The 25,209-nt window shown below is 40.0% G+C and overlaps 2 protein-coding genes across 5 annotated transcripts in view; both read right to left on the bottom strand.

Moving 5' to 3' along the window:
- The window catches only part of LOC145440215 (uncharacterized), a 32,553-nt gene that overhangs the window by 1,612 nt on the left and 5,732 nt on the right, over positions 1-25,209 (bottom strand). Inside the window, exons 1-2 of one of the 4 annotated variants that reach the window (XM_080317786.1) lie at positions 1,750-1,974; positions 1,525-1,650 (exon numbers count right to left, since the gene is read on the bottom strand). The exons of 2 other annotated variants lie outside the window; for them this stretch is intronic. In XM_080317786.1, coding sequence (XP_080173912.1) covers positions 1,525-1,650; positions 1,750-1,891 — 268 coding nt within the window. In that variant the 5' untranslated portion in view covers positions 1,892-1,974. Of the gene's footprint in view, positions 1-1,524; positions 1,654-1,749; positions 1,975-25,209 lie in introns of those variants that run through there. One more of the 4 variants, XM_080317784.1, reaches the window with a different exon arrangement.
- LOC145441567 (retinoschisin-like) lies at positions 17,608-19,428 on the bottom strand. Its single transcript, XM_080319464.1, has 4 exons — positions 19,383-19,428; positions 19,037-19,165; positions 18,815-18,981; positions 17,608-18,460 (listed from the first exon to the last, which is right to left on the bottom strand). Exons 1-4 carry the CDS (start codon positions 19,426-19,428, stop codon positions 18,323-18,325), a joined length of 480 nt encoding a protein of 159 aa, XP_080175590.1. The 3' UTR covers positions 17,608-18,322.

Raw genomic sequence — 25,209 nt, 5'->3', positions numbered from 1 at the left:
ATCAGGTGAATGGCAGATGCATATAGGTAGCTCAAAAAGAATCCTGAAATGTGGCATTCTCCAAAATGCCAACGTCTTAAGAGCAGTAACAATTGCGCACTCAGTTAGTCTTCGTGAATTATAAAGAAACATTGAGAATAATACAGAAACATTGAATTCATGCGATATCAAGATCACGATTGGATCATATGTGTCAGCTTTGAAATATTGTGTTTTCTTAGTGGTCAGACAACAAGGATGAACAATTGAACATATATCCGTGATACACATGTGTCACGGTCATATGATTATGTCGGACAGCAGACATTTAAAAAAAAGCTAAAATCTCCAAATAATTTCCATGAAAACCTTGACATAGCCGGAGATGGGCAAGGAGAAAATATCCTCCACCATCTGAAGATGACTGGAGCAAGGAGTGGATTGGAGCTTACATATGTTAGCTGACTATTGCTCGAGTATCAAACTAGATAACCCATATAATTATTGGTTACTAGCGTAAATTTGGACTTTTAAACTTGCACTTTATTTCTCCTTTAGAAGCAATATAAGTTTACATCAACCATGCGAATAAAGCGGCGCAAATGCTCATTTGAAGTCTATTGATTTACTTTCGACTGCTTGTGGTTTTTGCAACAGTTTATACAATAAACACAAAATATTAAAAGTAGTGCTATAATGTGGGGTATGAGACAATGTGGTTGGTGCCTAACCCAAAAAATTGACGTGACGGAGAAAAATGGAAGTCATTTTTGAATTCAGTGCCCAAAAGTTAGTCAGAATCAATTGTCTAAAGTCAACAAAAATTGTGTTGACCAGTGTAATCATCAAATAATTGAATGGTGGAAAACACAATAGAAATTCGTTAATATTAACAATGATATGGTTATGAAATTTATTCATTGTAATTGTGTCTAAAGTTAGGTTTATCACATTGGCGGGAGATGTTGACTCACAGGCCATGCTTAACGATCGCAATACGCCACACGGGTAATGGATATTAAAATCTCTTTTCGGAACGAAAACAACCACCATTTATCGGACGCTGTTGTCGCTGTGCTGGAGCGCGTGAATATGAATATGGTATCGTTGGGAATAATATGGCTCCGACAACGCGCCAGACTGTACATTGTCCCTTTATCTGTATCAAGTCAAAACACTCGGTTTATGGCTTTGCATAGTGCACAATCCTACTTGAATGGCGGCATCTGACTACCTATGGCTGGCAAATCGATTTCAGAATGTTGAATGTTAATACCCGGTTTTAATCATAGCCCCTTTGTATTCATCCTTGATTCCCCTTCCAGAACATGGTCAAACAAGAATTCGTTACCTCGTTTATTAATACAAAAAGTAGTGGTATTCATTTACCTATCGGTTAAAATCAAGCTGATTTATTTGACTGATTAGTACCGTGAAATCTTACAAAAAAATATTAAAAATTCAAAGTTTCAAAAATCTAAATTCCAACTATTCATTATTTTGAACTTCTTCATACACGAGTAATATCCAATATTGCCAACATACCACATTTCTGATTGTTTCGACTCGACATCCAGTGAAATTGCACACCGACAACTGCCAATGTAACAATGAAGAAGACCACCATCACTAAGAAAATAATTCGCAATTTCCCGTTCATCTTGGAGATCGCTGCTGAAAAGGAAACAATCCTTATTCATCAGTTTACTATGTCATATTCTGGTCTCCGTATTTAAGGGGATATAATTATGGGCGGAATGAAAATCGTACCTTCGTTCTTCTGAGTTGACAGTGTTTTTGGAACTTCTTGGGAATTCGGTGGTGGACCCTCTGACACTGAGAAGACTCGTTGGGCGGTAATCCCCTTGCCACCACACTCATAAATATGTTCATCTCCATCAAAAGATGCCATTTTCCTGTCAAAAAAGGATATTCGTGCCTATTGCGCCAATTGTTCGACTATGTGAATTTGTAAATATTCATGACACGAAAATGATGTTCCTAATGATGATGAAGTGAAAAGTATGTTAACGGTTGGCATGAAATACAAACGAAATATAATATGCCGCAGGAAGATTAAGTGGAGCATAGTTTAGGACACAGTCTCGCTGGTTGGCTGCTGTTCGGCGTCTATGATCAATAGGGTTGTTCAAAAATAACTTTTTGCCCGGATTCCAGCCATTCACTGACTAACTAGTAGAAGCGTTAGTTTTTCGTTGATAATTCTCGGATTATCCTTGATTAGCGGGTAATCCGAAGAATTATCAGCGAAAAACTCAAATAACTCCGCTTCTACTAGTTGGAATTGAGTCAAATCTGTTTTGCATCGTCTTTGAAGACAGCTCAACAATCTCATGTGGTTGACAGAAAAATTTGAAATATATATTTTTCCATATTCCCTATTAAATTAAAAATTTTAATTGAATCTACGGAGTCTTATGCATGTTAGAATTGAACCAAATTTGGTGTGCAGCGTTTTTTAGGGTAACCTGACAATTTAATCAGTGAATGGCTGGAATCCGGGAAAAATTATTTCTGAACAGCCCGAATGGTCAATGGTCGAATGGTCATTGTGGTTCATACAATTCTTAGAGTTCGACGAAATTAGAGTATAATTGACACCTCGCGACCAAAGCCGCACACTTCAAAAGAAACGAATTTTTAAATTGTTATATACGGCATCTAGGAATATTATAAAAGTGGACGACTGGATCCACGTGAAGCAATTTTGTTAAGTATCATTTCTTAAAAAGGAAGTGATTCAGGGCGGTCGATGTCACTGGACATTTCAATTTCAATAACACCCGGCTGTTTTCATTGTACTTTATGCTTACATCGATAATTTACGACCTTATCGTCTATAGCAGGGGTTCTCAACTTCGCTTATGTAACGGGCCGCATTTTAACAGCAAAAGACGCTGCGGGCCGCAGAACAATATTACCATGTATTTGTGGGCTACAATTAAATTTAGGCTACTGTAGCCTATTTACCACTCGCATACGGTCATTTAGTACATATTTTTCGCTGGCCCCACGTTTTCCCAGCCAGCATTTCCTCTGCATATATGTCCACTCTGATAAAATTCAACCAGATAATTAGTTATGCAATGTTGGTGGATTTGTCCGAGGTTGAGTTAAAGCAGTCTACGCGGCAACGTGTTTCAGAACATGCGACCGACTGACATTGATGTTACTCCTCTGGACACGATTGAATCAGACAACTGTATCTTCGAAATATGTCAGGTGATAGTGTCCTTGCTGCTACGTTCCGGAAACAGCAATATTAGCGATATTCCAAGTAATTTTGAACGATGCGTCTGTAACGTCGTCGGCAATCTCAACAACCGTTCGCAGTGAGTCAAACACTCTTAAAAAGTGCAGGCCTACTACGTAGCGGGATTCTCTTGAACCAGAGTCCAGCAGAATATCGATTCAAAACAATAATAAGCTGAAGTCGAGCATACATCAATAAACGTGAGCACATTAAAGCAGTGTTGTTGTTTTTGTGGTATTCATGGTGTTTGTCGACTACTATAGTCATTTACACCAGGCCGATACTCTTCATACTTATTCCGTAACAGCCGACTTCCAGCACAGCCCACTTCCAGGCTTCTTGTAAGACACCGCCTGCGCGGACGAGGTGGCGAGGAGGAGCCCAGACAAACCTCCAACGCTTAGGTATTGGAGCAGTGGTTCTTAAACTTTTTCAGACACACCCCCTTTTTGATAGAGAATAATTTCGTGCCCTGTTATCGTCATATCACAATATGCAACCAGAATGCTACAAACGGCAAGTTTGCTGCCATGGAAGGTTGTGACTGTTGATGAGAGAATTCTCAAATATGAAATTCGGACTATATACACAGAGAAACAACTATGAATTGAAGATAAATTGCGCGCAGTGCGAAATTTTTTTCAGTTGACCGCAGAGTTGCGCCCTCGTCAAATGCTTTCACGCTCCCAAGGGGCGCGCCCCCCAGTTTGAGAACCACTGCATTCATGAATGAGTAATCAAACGAAACAGAGACTGTGCGATGAAAGACCTAAGTATGTAAACTAATTTGTTACAATACCGTGTCAGCAATAACTGCGTTTATAATGAAAGATGTCGCGGGCCACAAAATAAGCGTCTGCGGGCCGCGGGTTGAGAACCCCTGGTCTATAGTCACGAACTGTTTGCATAGAGTCATCATACAAGCCATGGTGTAATCGGCTTTAATATCTCAAATTAACATTTGTGATTCGTACTGGGTAATAGCCATATCACCCTGTTGTACAGGCCGACAATGTGATGTGCCGAATCGACAAAGAAGTTGAAAAGTGGGGCACAATGGTACGCCATGAATATTATCAAAACCCGACATTACAAATGCACATCGCTTCGATGATTTAGTAGTGTCATATCGGCCGTAATTCTGATGCGCTTTGATTTTACCAGGGTCACTGTCTTCGTGGGAAAATGACGAGGTTCTTAATTGTGCTAAACTCCGTAAATTTATATTGCTACTTATCGATCGTGTTTTCGGTGGGTAGGCTATATCTCGTTAGTTTTGCTTGAAATTAATATACAGCTTAATCAGAGCAGTTGGTCATACTGTATGCTGTTTTCGACACAGGATTGATATTTTAATTTTTTGTGGGGCTTTTGCTATGAAGAAGTAGGTGGGGCACATTGGGACAATTTGACTGGGCACTATGATTTGTTGATATCCAAAGGAAAATTTACAAAATATATAGAAATCCACCTCCTGGATATACATCCCTTGAAGTGTCATGCAATACATGGAGAACATTACTGAGATTTTATCACCCATTAAAATCAATGGGAATCGACGAGCCGGCAGCGATCCTTAATAAAGTCTCATTACGACCTCGAACTTCAAATGCAAGCACAAACTGGTCTCTGACACCGTCTGATCCATCCTATTCTTCAAAAGTTATCCGTATATTGCTAACTGACGTGGTAATAAATTTCTAATACATCAAGGCTACCATACGTCTTCTTTTAAGAGGATTTGTCCTCTTCTTTGACTTTTTTGAAGTGTCCTCGGTGGACGCCCAAATGTCCTCTTTTTTGAGATTTTGTCCTCTTTTTTTAAATTTTCAAAACCGTACTCTTTTCGGATTTCCAAAATACGGTAACCCCAAAATACATTTCCATTCCCTCCTATACCGTCACATTTTTGAAGTTGCTGTGCCCTCGTTATGTTTCCATATTTTCAAATCTCCCTTCTTTGGATATATGCGGTTTATGTTAATCCGTCTTTTTGCTAAAGTTCATTAGTATTTCTGGACTCGAGAAATATTTTGACTGAAAATATGTTTTTTTCCCATTCTGCCCACCTTCCCCTATAGTACACTGCGCAGTGTACATCGTTAGGTTACGTCTTAATCCTGCTGATACCTTATGTCACAAAACTAAATTGAGAACCCGGACAAATTCCACATCGTAGAGTCCTGGTCCTTGCTACTTGATGGCATAAACATTTGTCAATATGTCTTGTCTGTGCACACCAGTCATTTCAACGCGTTACAAGTCAATCTGTCAAATAAAACTGATCATTCTCAATATAGCAGAAGTTGAAAACGAAAGCGCGAATCAATCATTGAGTGCGGCCTATTATTCAGTTCTCTTTGCTTAATGGAAATTCGTCCGGGACTTTCAAGTATTCGTGCTCATGGCATTACGGCACGGCTCGGTGAATGTGAGAGAACAGAGTGCTTGTATTTCAAATTAATAGGTCTCGTCAAATGACTTACAATATGTCGATTTTCTGCGGTGTCAAAAGGTGTTGTAAAACGTGGGGTTTTGCTGTAGGGGATTTACTCGCAATAATGAATATGTATACAGCCATCGGCTTTCAATTGCGCTGGAACGTGTGATGATTTATGAATAACGGGGAATATTCTTTAAATAGTACGTGCTGTCAATAGATATAATCGGAAATTTGTCACCGAAATCGAACTGCAGCTAAATTATTTTCCCGAAATAACCTTTTCCACTGTTGCTGCTCGCCTTTTGCGACTTCATCGCTTGCTGACACGATTTCTTGACTGTTGTACCTGCTGATCTGTATCAGTATCCGTATCAGTTTATTACAATTTTCATCATTTCAAAACACAACAAAACTGCGATACAATGAAAATAAAGGTAGGTGTCGAAACGATTTGGAGTATAGTGTTTTAGTTCAGACACCCACCCTGGCCTAGGCGGGGTGGAAAAGAGGCATGCACACTGAATGACAAGTAAAGCAGAGAATATAATATGGCGAACGGCGAGTTTGATATGTTAGGTCGTGGTCCGGTAATCCTGAAGGCTGACTATAGTGCTCGACTTGGTTTTTCGACGCGATCTCCATTTTGAAGTGACATTTCTTCAAGTAGTCGCTGGAAAACCAATGAAAACAATTATACCTGCGAAAAGGAGGTTGCCTTCTTTAAACTGTGATGGAGTACTTCAAAACGCCACATGATATTTTTTATTATTTCAATACTTTCCACCAGGCAGATCTTTTAAAGTGTTGTTAAATTCGTGTAAGTCTCAAAAGTATGCAATATGTTCGTTTATTCTAAGTCATTTATCTCTTCTGAATCCTATACGTATATTTCTTTATTCGAGTATAAAGCGTATAGGAGTAAAAGTCCGTACATGGTAGTTTCTTTCAGTTGTCCTGACTTTGAATCAAGATGCTCCTTTAGGGATTCTTGATTCAAGTTTATAGGTAAGAGAGGACTCTATATGCTTTTGCCATTGGCGTGATATTGAGTATAATCGTGATTGCTCGTATTATGTTGGGGGCAGGGCTGTGGAGTCGGTAAATTTTACCACCGACTCCGACTCCGACTCCAACTCCAGAGTCTTTAAACGTACCGACTCCGACTCCCGACTCCGACTCCGACTCCAACAGTATTACCAATATATTTCGAAAATTATATGCCACACTGTCGGTTGAATGACTATTATCATACAACCATTAAACATACGCAAACATGTGATTAACGGTGGCATGCAAAATTGTTTCATTGTGGCACAGCTCGAATTATCCACTATGCAATTTAAATGACGGAATGATTTGCTAACATCCTTCTTTTTTCATATTTCATAAGTTTTTATGGACTCTGTAATATCCTAATATGTATGAATCATTCAAATACGACATATATCCAATCCTGTATCATAAAAATGTAGACGAAAAATCCAAGTGTAGCTCTTGCATATGTGTATGAGTCAGCAACTATGACAGAGATTGAACTTACTAATTTTCTCATTACACCATACTGATTACAAGCACACACACTCTTACTACTAATAGGCATTGGTCATAAATGAAATTTAGCAAGCAGTCAAATACTACAGCCTATGTCTGTCTTGTCTACATGTACTTAGTCAAGTATTCATGGAATAGAACTTGCAGTCTTTCTTAATCATTTGTTCGACCCAAACATCTAAGCTACACTACAAATATTTTTAATTTTGTCAAGTGGGAAGCATCGTTTGGTTATATTTTCATCAATTTTACAATCAGCCGATGCATTTGTTCTGTCACAGTATCATGGTATAATTCCAAAAATTGCATCAATTTTGACTGCATGGCAAAAATGCATATTGCGATTTTCTTCCTCTAGGCAACGAATTGTAATTTGCAAGTAATGTCTAATTTTATCAATATCAGGGATGGCCAACTTTTTCGGCCAACTGGAATGTTGATAACCATTTTCAATCGTCCGATAGGAACGACCCGAATTAGGAAACATTGGAAACAATACTTATATTACTACGCACTAAAATTGATAATAATTATGTCATGCAACTGTGTTGTGGGCAGTCACACCCTGGTCGCGCGAAGCGCGAAATTTTTTCAAAGGTATAACTGAATTCTATCAATAAATATGTTACTAACATCTATTGGGGGTCGCATCTGTATACCACTGGGCTCATTTGGTAAGGACAGGATTATTCGATGTTTAGACATAACAATATCGACGGTATCAGTGAACATGCCTCTATCATTTTGTGCAAATGTTTTGTCGACGATCTCGCTGCGAGTGCACAAGCGAAGCCGCATGTTGGACGACACGTTATCTCCTAATTGCGAATATAGTTAGACTCAATTCTGTTAATAATATGTATTTATAATTTTCAGAAGGGGGCTCCAATACTGAATGTAAGAAGTCTAGTGACAATGAATCATGCGAAATACTGAGAAAGATTTCAAGTCAAATAGATCTGCTGCGGAATATTCTACTTCATGATCATATACGAAGATCTGGGATAAATGTTGTTGGCCCCTGGATATGTCAATGCATCAGAACTGTTGTTTTAGTCATCATCAAATTTCGCGGTCAGGATATTCAAATTTTGGTTGGCCTTGCAATTTACCCGATGTTATAAATAATTTCGACAATTACCTCGGAGGCCACACAAAAGCTTTTCGCAGTCTAGAATTTGACCTGCGTGCCACGGGTTGGCCGCACCTGATCTGTGTGGTTATTAATAACAGTGATTGGTGGTAGCCTACATGAAAAAATATATTGAAAATCCTTTGAAAGCAATTGTTTTTATAATAGAGAAGTTGGAGTCGGAGTCGGAGTCGAAGTCAGAGTCATTTTCACAAACTCCGACTCCGGCTCCAGTCAGTATTTTCCCCACGACCCCGACTCCGACTCCAGCCATTATAGTTTTCACGACTCCGACTCCATCAAGTGAAAATTAGCCAAACTCCGACTCCACAGCCGCGGTTGGGGGCCACTCGCGCAGAATTCTGACGAGTTTGTCGAGCATGAGACTCTAGGTATTTACGACTGGAAAAACTATGTCCAACTGCCCTCCCATGACCAGCAATACCACTCAATTTTCATATTAACACACACAACCTGACCGCTGATCGATGATGCTTGCTGATGCTGTGATACGCATGAGATATGGTAAACCTGCACGATGTTTGCTTCTTAAAATTTATCGATATTGGACATTTTTGAAAAAATAATTTCGGAAAAGTCGCTAAATATTTTACAAAATTGCTAGGTTTATCGTTAGTAACTACACCAATATTTACTGTCGCTAAACCGAACGAAAAACTCGTTAGATCTAGCGACAAATCAGTAAATTGGCATTACTCCCGACGAATGACGAACGAAAAGTTTGTTGACGTTGACTTTGCACTTGATACAGGCTAAATTGGGATTTCAAAAATGCCTCTAGTTTTCTTCTATCAAGTCAAGTTTTCGCTCCACAGCATACACCCAAAATATGCAAATTTTCACTGAATTTGACATTATTGCTTTTCCATTACTTAGAGAAATCCACGCCTTATTGATATAATAAGTTATGTATAGTTTTGTCTGGTCATCGGAGTGTGACACACCAGCCATGATGGACACAAATCCCATCTCGTCATAGTGCATATTTGCGTAAAGGTGTCATACAACTCGTTGAATGACTCACTTCAATATCTCAGATTCGCATTTGAGATAAGTATATCCTGGTTAAATTCAGATCTCCCAATTGTACCACAGGTGGATACGAAAGTATAGCTCAGTCTAAATCCTAATCCTACCGTATTTCACAAAATGAAATTGTGAAATCGGGACAAAGTTGACTTTGTACTGTACGGTGTAGAGTCGTGGTCCCTGCTACTTTGTGGCAGAACCGTTAGACAACTTATGTCTTGCCTGAAGACATCGTTTATTCGTGCGCGTTACGGTGCTATCTATCGAATCACGCCAATCATTCCAAATATAGCAGATGAGGTTCAAAACGGAAGTGTGTTGTAGTCATTGATTGCACCCAGATGTATATAACCAGGCATTGTTGACTAATGGAATTTACAGTTCGGGCCTTTTCGACTATTCATGGTCATAGCATTACGTCGCTGCTTGATGAATGTGCGAAAATAGAGGGTTTGTAATTCAAATGAATACCTCATGTCAGATAAATTACGATCCGAATATTTGCCCTGGTGTCAGAACATATTCCGAAATCTTCACCGCTAGGGGCGTGTGAATTGATTTATGCCTTAATTGAGGATTGAGGAATCGTCTACTTTTGCTGCTAAAAGTATTTTTGCCCGGCGATGATATTTACCAGCTGACCTAATTAAAGTAACAGTAGATTCCGTTTATTTACCGCTCGTTTTTGATGGAATTAAGTGAAGAAATTACTTCGACAGAATTAGGCGGAAAATCAATACTTCGCCACATGGTCAAAGGTCAATGAACACGAATCTATGACGTCCAGTGACGCCATTTTGCTAATTCCAACGCCATATTTCCGCGCAAAATATATTAATGTACATGACACCTGTATGCTACGATGCTGACTTTTTAAACGTCGCATTCTCAGTTGACTTACTTAGTCACACAGCGCACTAAAATAAAATCAACTACCATTAATTTCCTCGTATTGCCAATCGCAGATGTGAATTCGGGATATGTACATCTGGGTCGAACCACAGGGTATGAGCCCGTACCCGATTTTTGTTACTAACAACCTTGATTTGACCCTGAATATACCACTTACGATTAGCATATCGTTTATTATAGTCGAGTGGTGTTTGAGCGCGATTAAAGTGCGAAATATTTCCAATACTAAAGACCAGAACTGCTGCAACCCAAACCCCCCAATCTGTGTGTGTGGGGGGGGGGGGGCGAGCTCGACGGGTGCCTTAACTTATTTCGGCGAATGAACATAAATTACACATCTTGTTTTGACGACTCCACCACAATAAAATACGCATAATTCAAGAAAACAGAAATTGGTATTTCCGTGTCATTACCACCGGCCATTACCACGCCACAATGCACAAAGACATATGAAGTTTCGGCCAATATGGGACTCCGAAAAGTGTCCGAAAAGATCGTTAGCGAGAAAACCTTAGCTGAAGAGGATTGCCCGTATGTTCGACGTAAACGTCGATGTATATAAGCCTAATTGTCCATAGGTGCTTGAATCGCTCGTGCTGAATTATAATGTACTCACAATCTGAACCCCACAGGACAAATAACATCCATCAGAAAAATATTTTTTGCCAGTGAACAAATACCAATTTTGAAGCGCGTGATTCCTTTAGTTTAGGTTTATGCGTTTCAATATCTTTTGACTATTTAGCGGACAAAAGGTAACAAAATAACAACATGTAACGAAGTAATTGTACCAACAGGCACGTCCGAGTATGTTTAATTATTACGTACCCTACATTTTCCAAGACGACAGCTCACTCAGCTCTACTGGGGAATCTGATTGCGTGGGCTGAGAGGATAAAAAGTCTATGGGGACATATATATGCGGCAATTACCACCTATTCTTTCATGTATTATAGACAATTTTGGCGTCTAGAGCGACCAGGCGGCATAAACTTTGCTGACCATCGAAATCACGCGACGGGGCTCTTGGGAGCGAAGCCCCCAGAAGTTTGGTTTATCACGCTATTGGTGCTCAAGACTATCGTTTGTTTAGGGGGGCAGACGAAGTGCTGTTACGGCTCTCCCTCTTACCCATGGTTTTTATTACAGTCCTTACAATATGGGGTGGGGCGGGGGGCGCTAGAGCACGATAAATTTGGAAAGGGGGCGCTGGAACCACAATGTTCTTTCCAATCCTCTACTAGTTGCTGACGATTACCCTTGAAGAGTGTCAGCCGATAATATTCGGGTTTATTTCAATATGAATATACTATTCAATTGTATATTGAAGTTCTGTACCTCTAAGAAGCTCTTTATGAAATAAGAAAGGCAGTGCCATCAACGTAATATTTTTGTCCACTTCCCTGGCATCTACTTAATCTATTATTAGTAGGAGTAGGAGTACCGGCGTGCTAAGCTACTTGAGCATTAGTTTTCTTCATCATATCAACGCCAATTGGTTTTCAGTTGTTTATTCGACCCGTAATGCCATGAAATGAAAAGCGCAACATACATACACAATGAATTTTAATTAATGCCGGATCAATACCCGAGATATTAGGCATTAAAACGGTTATCATCCGAGCGTTACATTATTGCGCATATTTCCATTGAGAGCTTTTTTACTTTGTAACTGCGTTGTCAAACAAACGGCCGGCCGAGCGATTTCATCCGGCCCGCTATGTAATGCTTATTGTAACTGAGAAATGCTGGTATCATCCAGCACATTTCTATCAGGAGATGAGATCTATTGTAAGAAGCGCTTCCACTCAAATACTCGCAAGACAGCACATGTCGAACATGTTCAATTGCTCCTATGACACATAACAATCTTCGGACCGCTTTCAGGCCATCATCAATAACAAGTATCTTTGACAACGACACCGAAAAGTAGAAAATGCACGTACAGTTCAGAGTTGTCAGAAAAAATAAATCTCGAAGTCCGAAAGGATTCACAGAGTAGGGTTATAAACCGGCCCAGATATCAAACGCCGAGTGTTTAGGTGGCGTTTGACGTGTGAATGGCTGAATCGCTATATGGTGATTGCATCCGGTATTTTTAGACGCCACATATAGCTAAGTGGCTTCAGGTGTCCCTCGTTTTCCGAAGCCAAGCAGCTATACAGGATGTGTGGTTCCAGATATCATGATAAGCCGGGTCGCGGCTAAATCCTTTCACGGCGCGACTTCTGGCGACTCGTGTTCTCGCAGCAATCAGATACTTGAAGCTGGATATTGCAGAAATAAAATCAGAGTAGCTTATGGTCATTTAACACATTTTCAGAGACTTAAATTTTCTTCAAGTTTTCATTTTCTCTCGGTCATAGCTGGGCTATGGTTCATATTGAAACATTCGGAAAAACATAACCATGGTCAAGATAATGGCTAAAGAAAGAAAATTTTGCTAACTTAATTTTCTCGAAATTTTAAAAATGAATCTTTATTATGTTAAACTAGTGTAATCTGACTCTAAATGTTACTTGTACGATTCGCAGCTTTTATATCTTCCTTTCGACGGACCAGGGTCCAACGGCATTGACACGGCTTGGTGGCTGGCGTGCAAGCTCAGAGAGTCTGTCTTGTACACACGTAATGCATCACACGGACAACGTGTTATATTTCTGTCTCCAAGACTTGTTTTTATTGAATCCTCCAAAACGTATTGTCGAATGCAGATAATTGAATCAATGAACTTTTATTGAGCCAATCGTACCAAAGTAAAAAGGTCGAATTGAGTGTATCCGAATGAATGAATGAATGTATGTATGGATATTTACATGGTATCACACAAATAAATATATACGTATTTCACCACACATATTATATCACACAACATGTCCTGTTTGGTTGTCATCTCCTGTATGCAATAACGTTTTCGAGATACTACATGGACTTCAATCTATGTTATACCTATAACGTTGATACCAAAACATGTCTCCTTTCCTGTCTCATGTTTTCAAAATATTCTACTGACTTTATTCTAAGTCAGCGGTTCTCAACCTTTTCGGACATGCGCCTCCTTGGCGATGGTCAAAAAATTCTTTCTCCGCCCATGTGATCAGATTCACCGGTAGAGTTCATGGAGTGAGTGCTTTCAAAAATTTAGGGTAAGGTATAAATCAGTGTTTCCCAACCGGGGAGGAATTCCCCCCTTGGGGGGAATTTTGCAATTTTTAGGGAGGAACTCCACTTTAGAATTGTAACGGATTTCCCAAATTGTTCATGTCCGAACTGTCATGTAGTCAACCAGTTATATCAGAATGTATGCTCCTTATAGCTGTTTTTTTGCTGAAAGTATGTTCAAATGCCATTTGAAATCTCTTTCTCACAGACAAGTTCCTTGTTTGTTTTTTTAAAACTAGTTCAGATGTGCTGCAGTTCGCAAGACAATTTTGTAGGCCAGAGACGGCCTCTCAATCAAATATATTCCAAGCGAGCAAATGTCCTGCCGAATCTATCACAACAAGGCCTCTAACGAAAGTATTTATCTTATATTTTCAAGTCAACATTTTCATAAAGTGACAAAATATTCCAACGCCATCGATTCAAGTCGAAGAGATCGCTAGCCTGCCTTTATTTTTAGTGAACAGCTACTCGATCGAAAAAATACATGTTAAACTTGGTGCAATGTTGCCGAAACAGAATGAGTGTCCTAAATTTCAATGAGCTCAAGCAGGAAATCTGATCACGTGTATGTTATATATTAGAGCTGTAACCAAGTCACGAGGCTCCGAGTCACAAGTCAATCTCACTTTAATAGTTTTGACTCGAATCAAGTCGAGTCATTTTCAATTCACTATTGAGTCAAGTCCGACGGTCCAAGTCACCGAGCATAGGGTCGAGTCAGATTCGTGGTATTATGACTCGAGTCCGAGTCCAAGTCATTGTGTTGACTGCTCAATTTCCAGTTGAAGTCTTGTTAGACTCACTTTTTATAACTCTGTTTGGTAATATTGAATGATTTTGATTTATAATATACTAATTTTCTTCACTTTGAGCAGTTTATTGTCGCATTTTTAAGTACCAGGACCAATAGACGAAATTCCAATAGGAACGCCACTTTACTGTTCTTCGAAATTACAATGAAATGTCGGTCTTGGCCGTCTTTTAGTCACGAGTCATATGACTTGGTTCGAGTCATCTACAATGACTCCAAGTCTACTCAATACACAGATTGTCTCTAGTCGAGTCGAGTCGTTTCCCTATTTTGAGAATATGACTCGAGTTAAGTCGAGACATCAGAAAATGCTGACTCGAGTTCGAGTCGAGTGTGTTCAATCCTGCTATATATGAAAGTACCATTATTATTGCCAAATGCATACGCAAACTTGAGAAAAAAATCGCGAGACCAGTAAATTTATGCATACTGATTTTTCACAGCGGTTATATTAGCGATTAGTGCATGATAAGCCAAAAACACATATGGAAATATGGGGTCTGTTGAGTCAAGCCTTCCAGAATTTGTTTGATTGGGATCAAGACCATTGTTTTTGGAGGTCTACAAAGTGTTGTTGCAGCGCTGCTAGAAACAAACACTCGGTACCGCCCGGGCAGATTTCTCCTAAGTGGGGAATTTCGGCTCAAATTTCGGCCAAGGGAGGCACCAGATGAAAAAGGTTGGGAACCACTGGCATAAATGATAATGCATCTTCGGGTGGGCCAATTGCTATTAGTCACTTTGTTGCATGCTGTTATTTCTTGACGCCCCATCAGGATTGTCGATTGTATTGGTAGTGGCAATATGTTGAAATCGCCCTAATGTACCAGTAACAAATTTCTTTCGTGAGGAGCACGCAATTCCGATTCCGGATCAGATTGAGAAGGGCGCTACTATATTACAATATAAAAATGAAGCTACGTCGAATTGCGCAGAGCGCGAAGAAAATTTCAAGATTAATTGTTGAGAGCGAATTAGTAATTATTAATTTGCATGTCGACGGCCGCCAACACATAGGGGAGATGTGGTACCGATGGATCAAAAATCGGAAAATGATCGCTGGCCCTGAAATGTACAGCCGAAAACAGCAGATCTTTTGCTGGCTCAGCACTTTGATACAAGCTCTACCTATCGCGCACATTTACATGAATATCCGTCTTTTCAAAAAATATTTATGGACGTTCAAAACTTGTTGCTCGAACGTGTCATCGGTCCCCACCCGGTGGGTCCAATGACACACGACCCGGGGACCTATGACACATACAGGGCTTTGGAGCAGCCGGAAATTTAAACTGCTCCGGCTCCGGCTCCGGAGCTTTCTTCTATCATACATTAGCTCCGGCTCCGGCTCCGGAGCGGCATTATTACCACTGCTCCGGCTCCAGCTCCGGCTCCGGCTCTGAAATTATCGAATGGGCCTGTCTATATCAGGGGTGGCCAACCAGCGGTCAAAATGTGGCCCGCCCGAGAGGGTTTTGCGTGGCCCGCAATGTAATTTCCTTCCTATTATTATCGAAAACGAATTGCTCAGATTTTGAAATTGCAATGCCAAGCAAAAATTGCAATGCCAACCATAAATTACAACTCTGGCTGCGACATTTGGGATGTTGATGACTAAAATATCAGTTCCGACGCATTGGCAGGTCCAGGGTCCAGTCAAATTTTCAGTAAATCGTCATACATTACAATAAACTAAAATAGTAGTGAAATTTTTCTTCGCGCTTCGCGTGTTAATTGTCACACGATTTCTTGCTGCCTACCCCCTAATTTACCCGATTGAGTCTCACTGTATTCGCAATTACGGGAGAAAGTCTTTTCGCGTTTGCGCTCGCATAAAGATCGTCGACGTTGAAATGTAGGCAAAAAATGAGTATCGGATATTATCGGAGACCTTCGATATAGATGTGGCCAGACGCCGAATAGTCGTGTCCTTGCAAACTGAGCCTAGCAGGCGGTATACTATACAGTAGACCCGCAATATACTCAAGTAATAATATTATTGACCTGGTTTATTTATAAACTTTGTAAATTTTACCCGCATGGCGCGGCTAGTGGACCGCGCGCTCGATCGTCAATTTCATGTGTCCCTTATAAACCAGAAGGTTGCCCCTTCCTGGTGTATATACAGATTACCAATCTACCCATAGGTTAGTTATCCATAGTAATCTAAGAGTCTGTCAGCCGTCAGTAACATCCGATGTAGCAACGAAGACATAGGTGCCGCCTTGCCGCCTTGTGACGTCATAATGAATACTTGTCACTTGTCGATAACATCATAGTTGCACTAGAACGCACTTAACTCTATGCCATTGCTGCGCACAGCATTAATATTAAGGCCTGCTGTTCAATTATGATAAATCAGCAGATGTGGTTGTTCAATATACAATAGCATCTAATGAAATACGTCGGAGCCGGAGCTACTCCTCAAATAACGGGCTCCAGCTCCGGCTCCGGCTCCGGCAGAATTTTATGTAGAGCTCCGGCTCCGGCTCCAGCTCCGGTGAAAATGCCTGGCTCCGGGGCTCCGGCTCCGGGCTCCGGCTCCGGCTCCAAAGCCCTGGACACATATACCCTAAAAAACTCAAATGTAACTACTTTTCTTTCTCAGTATTGTAATCTAAGCTGCAGCAAGCCAAAGGAGAATGTTTGGTCGCAACCGTCAAAAAATAGAATAAATACTACCTCAAATGTTGTCATAAAATCACGTTTCGATTTAGGCTCGGACTTATAAATTTGAGGGTACATACATTATGCCCGAAAATCGACAGTGTGACTTCCAAATACCTCGTTATAGCGATAAAACATCATATGCAATTATTACAGAAAGATTTTCTGTACGTAGGCATGTTTCATTTGTTTCATGATTAGTATGTTTGATTATTTTGCTTGATTTGGCTATTGTATCATCGACCCCCACCCTACAAATTTTATACATGAATCGAAAAAAAGTCCACTCAAGGAAAGTACTGAAAAAATATTAGGTGCCATTATATAGCCTGATACAAGCCCTACACTTCACAATAAAAATGATTGCTGGTTTGTTCGTGTTGAAGGTTACAAAGAAAAATGTATATGTCGATCTAAATTTAGTTTAAACCCCCTAAAACAAAAAATCATCTGTGAGAGACCCCATTGCTCGCGCACGTCGATTTTTTTTTGTATGTGAGAAAAGATTTTGCCAGCATGCAATTGTAGACAAGTTCACGGAGTGTAATCATGGAATTATCATAGAGAATTTTCAAAGTATTTTCGGTCCCAGTGATCCATCGGTATTACATCTCCCCTACTAATTGAATCAGGTGTCGATGGCCGCACAAATTCCCTTCTACGGCGGCAGGTTGCCCATCCCTGATCTAATAGTATACATATGTTATTTATGTCTGAGACCAAGTTTGAATCCACATTCCTGTTGTCGAGTCTTTAACATTTCTGAAAAATTTCCCCAGACTTGCTTGAAAATAGCAAAAAACATTGAACAGGTCATCAATATATTTCAAGGTGGGTTGCACTGAGACTAATCCTAATGCTGGCTGGTGATCAGTTCAGGAATTGAATTAAATTGTGTTGATTCAGGGTAGCCTAATTGAGGGCGATACTGGGCAACCTATATTGCATCTAAGTCTGTCTGTCTTAGGCAGTGCAGTTCGCCAGTTATTAACAACAGCTACCCAGCGCAACGAGCCGTAGGTTACTGCCAACGGTTTGAAGTAATGAATGACTTACACGTGGGAATTGCTCTAAATCTTCAAAGAATATCAAAAATTTGCTCAAATGAAGTTGAAATCAGCCTATACTTCATCTATCGTCTTCTCAGAATGGTTGCGAAACACATGTTCAGTCAGAATTCATACAGACTTTGTCAATTTCTCGCGCCCCCTGAGAGCCTCCCGGACTCCCAGGTTGAGAACCAATGTTCTATGTGTTACTTATAGTTATCTAGAATCTAGATAACTACCGAGATATATTCCGTTATAAATACATAATAAACTCGATTCCAGAGATCTCTCAACAATCTCTCATTTCAATTCTCATGCACTTGTGCTTGTGATACGACATCGGGTGAATTCGGACAAATCTTGCGTGGATGGGTGGAGACAGATCGTTCTCAACGATGGTGCTTACGTCAGAGTTTCCGACGAATACCTTAATTCAGAACGAGTAACAATAAGGGACTCTCGGAGATACAGAACTTTAATGTACAATTGCATAAACTATTGGTATTGGAGTAGATCGGACTAGATTCGGCTACCATTCGCCAGAGGTTATCGGCAGCAACTAATAGAGAATTGCAAAGAACATGATGATATTTTATCGTGGATATCGAGAGCTAGGCTGTGGAAGCTGAAATCATATTAGGAGAATAAAAAGAAATTAGGCTATCTGAACTTCTAAAGATATATGACCGGTAGCTGAAGTTACTTGAGCGGCAAGAGTTAGCAGGACACGGATAACGGAGTACACGAATAGAGTCGATTATATATTGACATCGATACCCACTTTTACATTCCCAAATTCTTGGTAATATTGCATTTCCGAAGTAGTATTTCCATACGATAATCGATAGCTGGCGACCCATTGCACATAATCTACCCTACCTTGGGTTAAAATGGCAGTGATTGTCCTGGCAACCAGGTAATCCACCTGTATCCACTGATCCCCTTCATCTAAACCAAAATTTCAGTAGCACGAACTTTCCTCTCCATGTAGAATCGATCTCACTTTGGGCTGCACACCAGGCTCCTTCGGAGTTAAGACTTGATTCTTGAAAAGGACATGAAGAATGTACGGAAGAAGCGGATAACTGTGAAAGCTTGACGAAGCCGGTAGAAATTCCTACGTTGCATATTCCTTTCAAAAACGGTTACTGATGACCATGTGTTTCGAAACATCAATACGTCCAGGCAACTTGGATTAAGGGGTCGAAAATGAATGCATTTTACAAATGAGAACGTTGGTGTTTTTATTCCAATTTTCTAGAGTCAATATTCGTCACGATATATGAAGTTGGTCATTCCTGCGAATGGTGGAAAATATGGGTAAATTACAGCGGAAAGGTGAAAATTACTCCTAGACGCGTTGACCAGAATGCACCAAACCACGCACAAAAACATCGTGGTGTGATTATAAATAATACTATATTATATTCCCTAATAAATGTTTCACATAGTCCTGTTTACTTCGTCGGGCTTGTTAGCTGGTCCATGGCCATGATTGGTCATGAAATAAATAAATTTCGTGAATCTAGTTGGAAGAGTTTTGTGATCCATATATATAGGACACAAGTTATCTATAATCGACAGCGCATCAAGTGCAATAGCGTTTAGTCATCTCAATGATTTAGTCACTTCGACGAGCTATATACTTATATGAAGGGTTGCATTTAAAATGAAAATCAATATAAAAAAAGAATTTTTATACAAGGCCCTTGTTTAAAACATGTTTTTATTGGTAGTTTTTTTTAAGCCATGACCTCACGAATATTCAATAGTGACGTCATAGCAGATTGACATTGACAAGTGAAAATATAGGGTAAATATAGATGCTTTGACGAAATATATACGTACTACAGCTGTTGAACCGACTATTTGAGGGTTCCAACCATCCCATATCGTATACGTTGGCTATATCGGGTGGTGATTGTCCGTAGGCTCATACAGCATATTTTATGTAAGGTATTTACACAATTATTGCATGATTCTACTACTCCAAAATATTTTTTTTAAAAAGCCTTTATTTATGAAACTGTTTAAAATATGTTTTAAACAAAGTGTTTTAAACAACCATTTGTTTTAAATGCAACCCCACTCATATGCATCATAACTGGAAATCGTTGTACTTTCCTTATCAAATCTGTAAAACAATGGTTTTCAAGTGTATTATATCGTAGGGATGGTGTGAACGTGAAGTTCACGTTCGCGTTCTGTGTGTGAACCTCGGAAATTCACGTTCACGTTCACGAACGAACCTTAGTAGGTTCTGGACTGTGAACCTCTTTCATATATTACAATTTTCACTTCATTATAATATCTTTGGTTTAAATGTGTTGCATTTCAACTGCAGGCCACTCTGTGCATGGCGCTGGCAGCATAAAAAAAATCAACACTAAACGAGCATGCACCTTGACAATCTCAGACATTTTACTTGCTTTTTTACAAATGTTTGGTCGAAATATCCAGCTTTTCGTTTGTGAATATTCAGTGACTCTCTGCTATAAGCTTCACCCGCAATGACACAACACCAGGGGCGGGCAACATACTGCCCGCTGGCCGGATCCGACCCGCGGACAGTTTTTCGTCTTACATGATAATGTGGGCCGCCGGCCTCAGTCTTTCGAGATTCCCAACTACTTGCTTAGATACATCAAATTTTAGTGACTGTATGGTATTATATACATGTATGCGCAGCGAGCGAGGGTGGAGCTTACGCGTAAGTTCGTCGAAGCGAGAAGACTTGCATTATCGGCATTTACGATGTACTGAACCCTAATGTAATTTGTGGTAATCATGGTGTTTGTCGACGACAATGGTCATCTACACCAGGCCGATATTTCTTATTTTTGATTCCGTAACCGTTGACTTGTAGCACGGCGCACATTTCAAGGCTTTTGTAAGACACCGCTTATGCCAGGTGCCGCCAACTGAAAACGGGTCGCGGGCCAATTTCAAATGTCGAGGCCGCGGCCAGCATCAATTCAATGTCGAGATATAGACAGGCCACACAGTTTAACAACCACGCTAACTCGTCCCCTACTAAACCATAATGCATTGATATCTTGGTAAATCTGGGGTACCGGGCTTATTAAACACCTTGAAATCTTAATGAAGGATTGCACCGTGTGTTGATTGATCAGAGTGAAGCGGACATGGTGGTACCTGTACGACAGGGGTGGCCAACCTGCGGCCGTAGACACGTAATACAATTAGTAGGTGTTGTCGGCCATCGACGTGGAATTTGAATTTACGAATTGACTCCCGATTTCTTGAAAGATTTTAATTATTCTTGAAATTTTCTTCGCGCATGGCGCGATTCAATGCGACTTCATTTTTCGATTTTAATATAGTTGCGATCAGAGACCCACAGTACAGTTGCGAGCAGATGCGCCTCATATATGATCCTCACTATACCCACAATCCTGACGGGAGGTCAACGCATGCAAAGAACAGCATGCAACAAAGTGACTAATAATAATTGACCTGCCGGAAGATGCATCATCATTCATAACCTGTCCTAAATTTTCGAAAACAGCCCTCCATCAACTCTACCGGTGAATATGATCACATGGGATGGGAAATAATATGTAAAACTACTAATTTTAATGACGAAATTCATGAATGAATCTGAAAAATTTTTCGCGCTTGAGCAGCCTACATTATTTAATAGATTAGTACGGGGTTCACCGGAAACGGACATAGACACTTTAACATGAGCATTTGGCGTCCTTCTAGTTCATTACGACTATATCCCGGAATGCGGCCGTAGGCTACATGAGTCGAAATGCGGCCGTGACTGGCAAAAAGGTTGGCCACCCCTGCTGTATGACAATGCTGTTCTCAAATCCACATTGTCTTCGTCATTATCGGCGAGAAATGGCTTTGAAGTTGCATTGCTGTCGTTGAAATACATTCAATAAATACGATTTATTCCTTGTATACGTGGATAAATGGCCGAATAATGTATCGATTCAACAATCCGGCCCGCCAAGTACTTAATTTTCCTATATCCGGCCCGCCGACTGGAGAAGTTGCTCGCCCCTGCACAACACCAAGAGCAAAATGCGCTAGTCAGCGAGTGATGGTTATTCAACCAAATAATGAAATCGATATCGTTATCTGATGTAAAAAATCTGGCAGAAGTAGGGGTCAATCTGGACTTCATATGTTTATTTTGTCATAAAAACCAAATCCGTGCGATTGGGATCTTGGCTACTGATGTATAACTTGTTAATGGGGTAATATCGGTAGCAAGTAGCCTGTAGAAACCCGTTTTACATTCTGCTCAATATCAACGTAGCAATATTCAGACGCAGAATACATTGCCCGTTCTGGCTTCGACCGTTCTGACGTAAGTTTATACTCCCTTGCAAGTACTCGTCGAAATTGTTGGCAAAGCGACGAAAGAGAGTGATTTTAAGGGATTATTATATCATTTGATTGGCCCATTTCGTACATTTGACAACGTTTAAAATGTCAATATGTACTTCAGTATTGTGGCATTATGTGGCCCGATTCGTCGCCAGGTATCGTGTACATTAATATAGGCTATCACTTCACTGAAATGTCGGGTTGGAATAAGCAATGACGTCATGAGGTTCAGGTTCGTGTGAACGCGAACCTTTTTGAAAGGTTCTGTGGTTCTGTGGTTCACACCATTCTATGTAATGCATGTCGATCATGGCCCACACATGGGCGACAGGACCATTTTGTGGTGGCGGCTTGTCACAAGATTGGGTGGAGGGCCAAGGGAGAAAAATTGTTGAAAGTATATAGACAAGGACCCAACACTCAATATCGTCAACGTTAATGAGCTATTGTAGTGATTACGACGTCACAATCTAAAATATGAACGTTATGCCTGAGTACTCGTTCCCATCCCGCCGATGTCCATGTGTTCGTACATATCTACCGGTTACCTGTGTCACCAATTTAGTTACCGATTATACTAGTGGAGTCTATATTATATGGATCAGATTTATTTTCGAACAAAACGTCAAGGTCGGACGCAGTTATTATCCTTCCTCGTTAATCGGCGCCGAGCCTAACAATATGAAATGAGAAGTTTTCAACGTCTGATTACGACGAGTAAAACGAGAGAAGGGGGGTTGCCAACTTTTTGCTATTAACAGCCGATTTCGATTACACATCTCGCCTACGGCCGCATTCCAGGACATAGTCGCAATGAACTAACTGGATACCAAATACCTATGTTAAACTGTCCATGTCCATTTCCGGTGAACTCCGGACTATAATCTACTTTTTCATATCGTTTTACTATACGAATCGAAATCGCTTGTGGTAATGTAATGAATAGTGACTGGGAGTGGTGACGGTCGCACCAAGCGCGACATTTTTTCAGATTCACCAATAAATTTCGTCATTAATATTAGTAGTTTCAATTATTACTACTACTAATATTACTACCAGATAGGCATTCTTCCTCAATCCATGTAATCAGATTTACCGATATAGTTGATGGAGGGAGTGTTTTCGAAAATTTAATCCAAGTTATAAAGGATGATGCATGATCGGGTGTGCCAATTGTTAATAGTGACTTTATTGCATTCTGTTATTTCTTGACCTCCCATCTGGATTGTCGGTATAGGGGTTAGATATTGGAATCTCCCAAACGTACCAGAAACAAATTCCTTTCGTGAGGAGCAAACGATTCCAAGTTCGTATTCCCATGGGGTGCATCATTTTGCGCCGTTTTTCGCATCTGTACTCTGGGGCTCTGATTGCAAACGGCGCTACTATATTAAAATCAATATATGTAGTCGCATTGAATCGCGTATAGCGCGCATAAAATTTCAAAATCAATCAAATCTCTGAAAGATTAATTATTCTCTCAGAAATTCGGGAGTCAATTTGTATATTCCATTTTCATGTCGACGGTCACCAACACATACGTATTGAATCACGCGTCCACGGGCGCAGAAATTTCCTTCTACGGTTATGGTGCTTGTAACCGGGATGGTCTTTTGCACCACAAACCAGGGCTGTGGAGTCAGGACAATTTACCACCGACTCCAGCTCCGACTCCAGGCGTTTCAATTGTACCGAATCCAACTCCGACTCCTGAGTCTCTAAATGCACCGACGCCGAGTCCGGCTCTGACTCCGACTCGGACTCCGGCTCTGACTCCAACTCTGACTCCAACACTACTATCAAATAACTTCGAAAATTATTTGCCATAGTGACGTATAAACCACAATCATATTACCATTGAACATACATGCAAACATATGATTAACGATGGCATGCAAAATTGTTTCATTGTGGCACAGCTCGCATTTATTCACCATGCAATTAACATGGAAGAATCCCTTTCTAAATATCATACCTATTTTTCATATTTTATAAGCTTTTATAGCATGGACGCTCTAACATCCTTATATGTATAAATCATTCAAACTTGACATATATCTTATCCTGTATAATTGTTAGGTAAATAAAACAATCGAAGTGTAGCTCTTGTTTATGAGTTAGCAACTAATAAGATGTAACGAGACGTCACTTACTAATTTTCTCATTACACACTATACTAATTACACTCTCACTACTAATAAACATATGGTCATAAAGGAAATTCAGGAAGTACTGAAATAGCATATGTCTAGTCTACATGCAATTACTCAAGTATCAAAGCAGCTAAATTACACTACAAATATTTTAATTGTGTCAAGTGGGAAGCAGCGTATGGTAATATTTACACCAATTTTACAGTTTTATGAAACCAGACGATGTATTTGCTCTGCACAGTATCATGATATAATTCCAAAAATTGCATCAATTTGTGACTGTGTCGCGAAGATGCATGTTGCGATTTTCTTTCTCCATGCAACTGAATTGTAATTTCAAATAATGTCCAATTTTAACAATATCGTTACTAATAACATTGATTTATGGTACATAAAAAATCTATTTTAGTTAATATTGGTAATTTAAAGATACCTTTGAAAGCAATTGTTTTCATAATAAAGAAGCTGGAGTCGGAGTCGGAGTCAAGGTCATTTTAACAAACTCCGACCCGACTCCAGTCAGTACTTTTTCCACGACTCCGACTCCATTAAGCGAAAATTAGTCAATCTCAGACTCCGACTCCACATCCCTGCCACAAAACAATAAATTTTATCAATAACACAAGCTAATTTGATAATTTAGGATAGGATGTTCGCA

Source organism: Botryllus schlosseri, chromosome 6, assembly GCF_051294905.1.
Source record: "Botryllus schlosseri isolate E-star chromosome 6, Bs_hap1, whole genome shotgun sequence".
NCBI lineage: Eukaryota > Metazoa > Chordata > Ascidiacea > Stolidobranchia > Styelidae > Botryllus > Botryllus schlosseri.
The sequence above is the reverse complement of the archived record's forward strand: the minus strand, read 5'-3'. Positions and strand labels throughout refer to the sequence as shown.

What these genes read in the sequence shown, in the direction of transcription:
- LOC145441567 (XM_080319464.1), bottom strand. Translation starts at nt 19,428, where the DNA reads ATGTTTTTGTGCGTGGTTTGGTGCATTCTGGTCAACGCGTCTAGGA. An exon ending in AGCCTGGTGTGCAGCCCAAA is followed by an intron (nt 18,982 to 19,036) that starts GTGAGATCGATT and finishes ATTTTGGTTTAG; the next exon opens with ATGAAGGGGATCAGTGGATA. An exon ending in AAGAATTTGGGAATGTAAAA is followed by an intron (nt 18,461 to 18,814) that starts GTGGGTATCGAT and finishes TTCTGAATTAAG; the next exon opens with GTATTCGTCGGAAACTCTGA.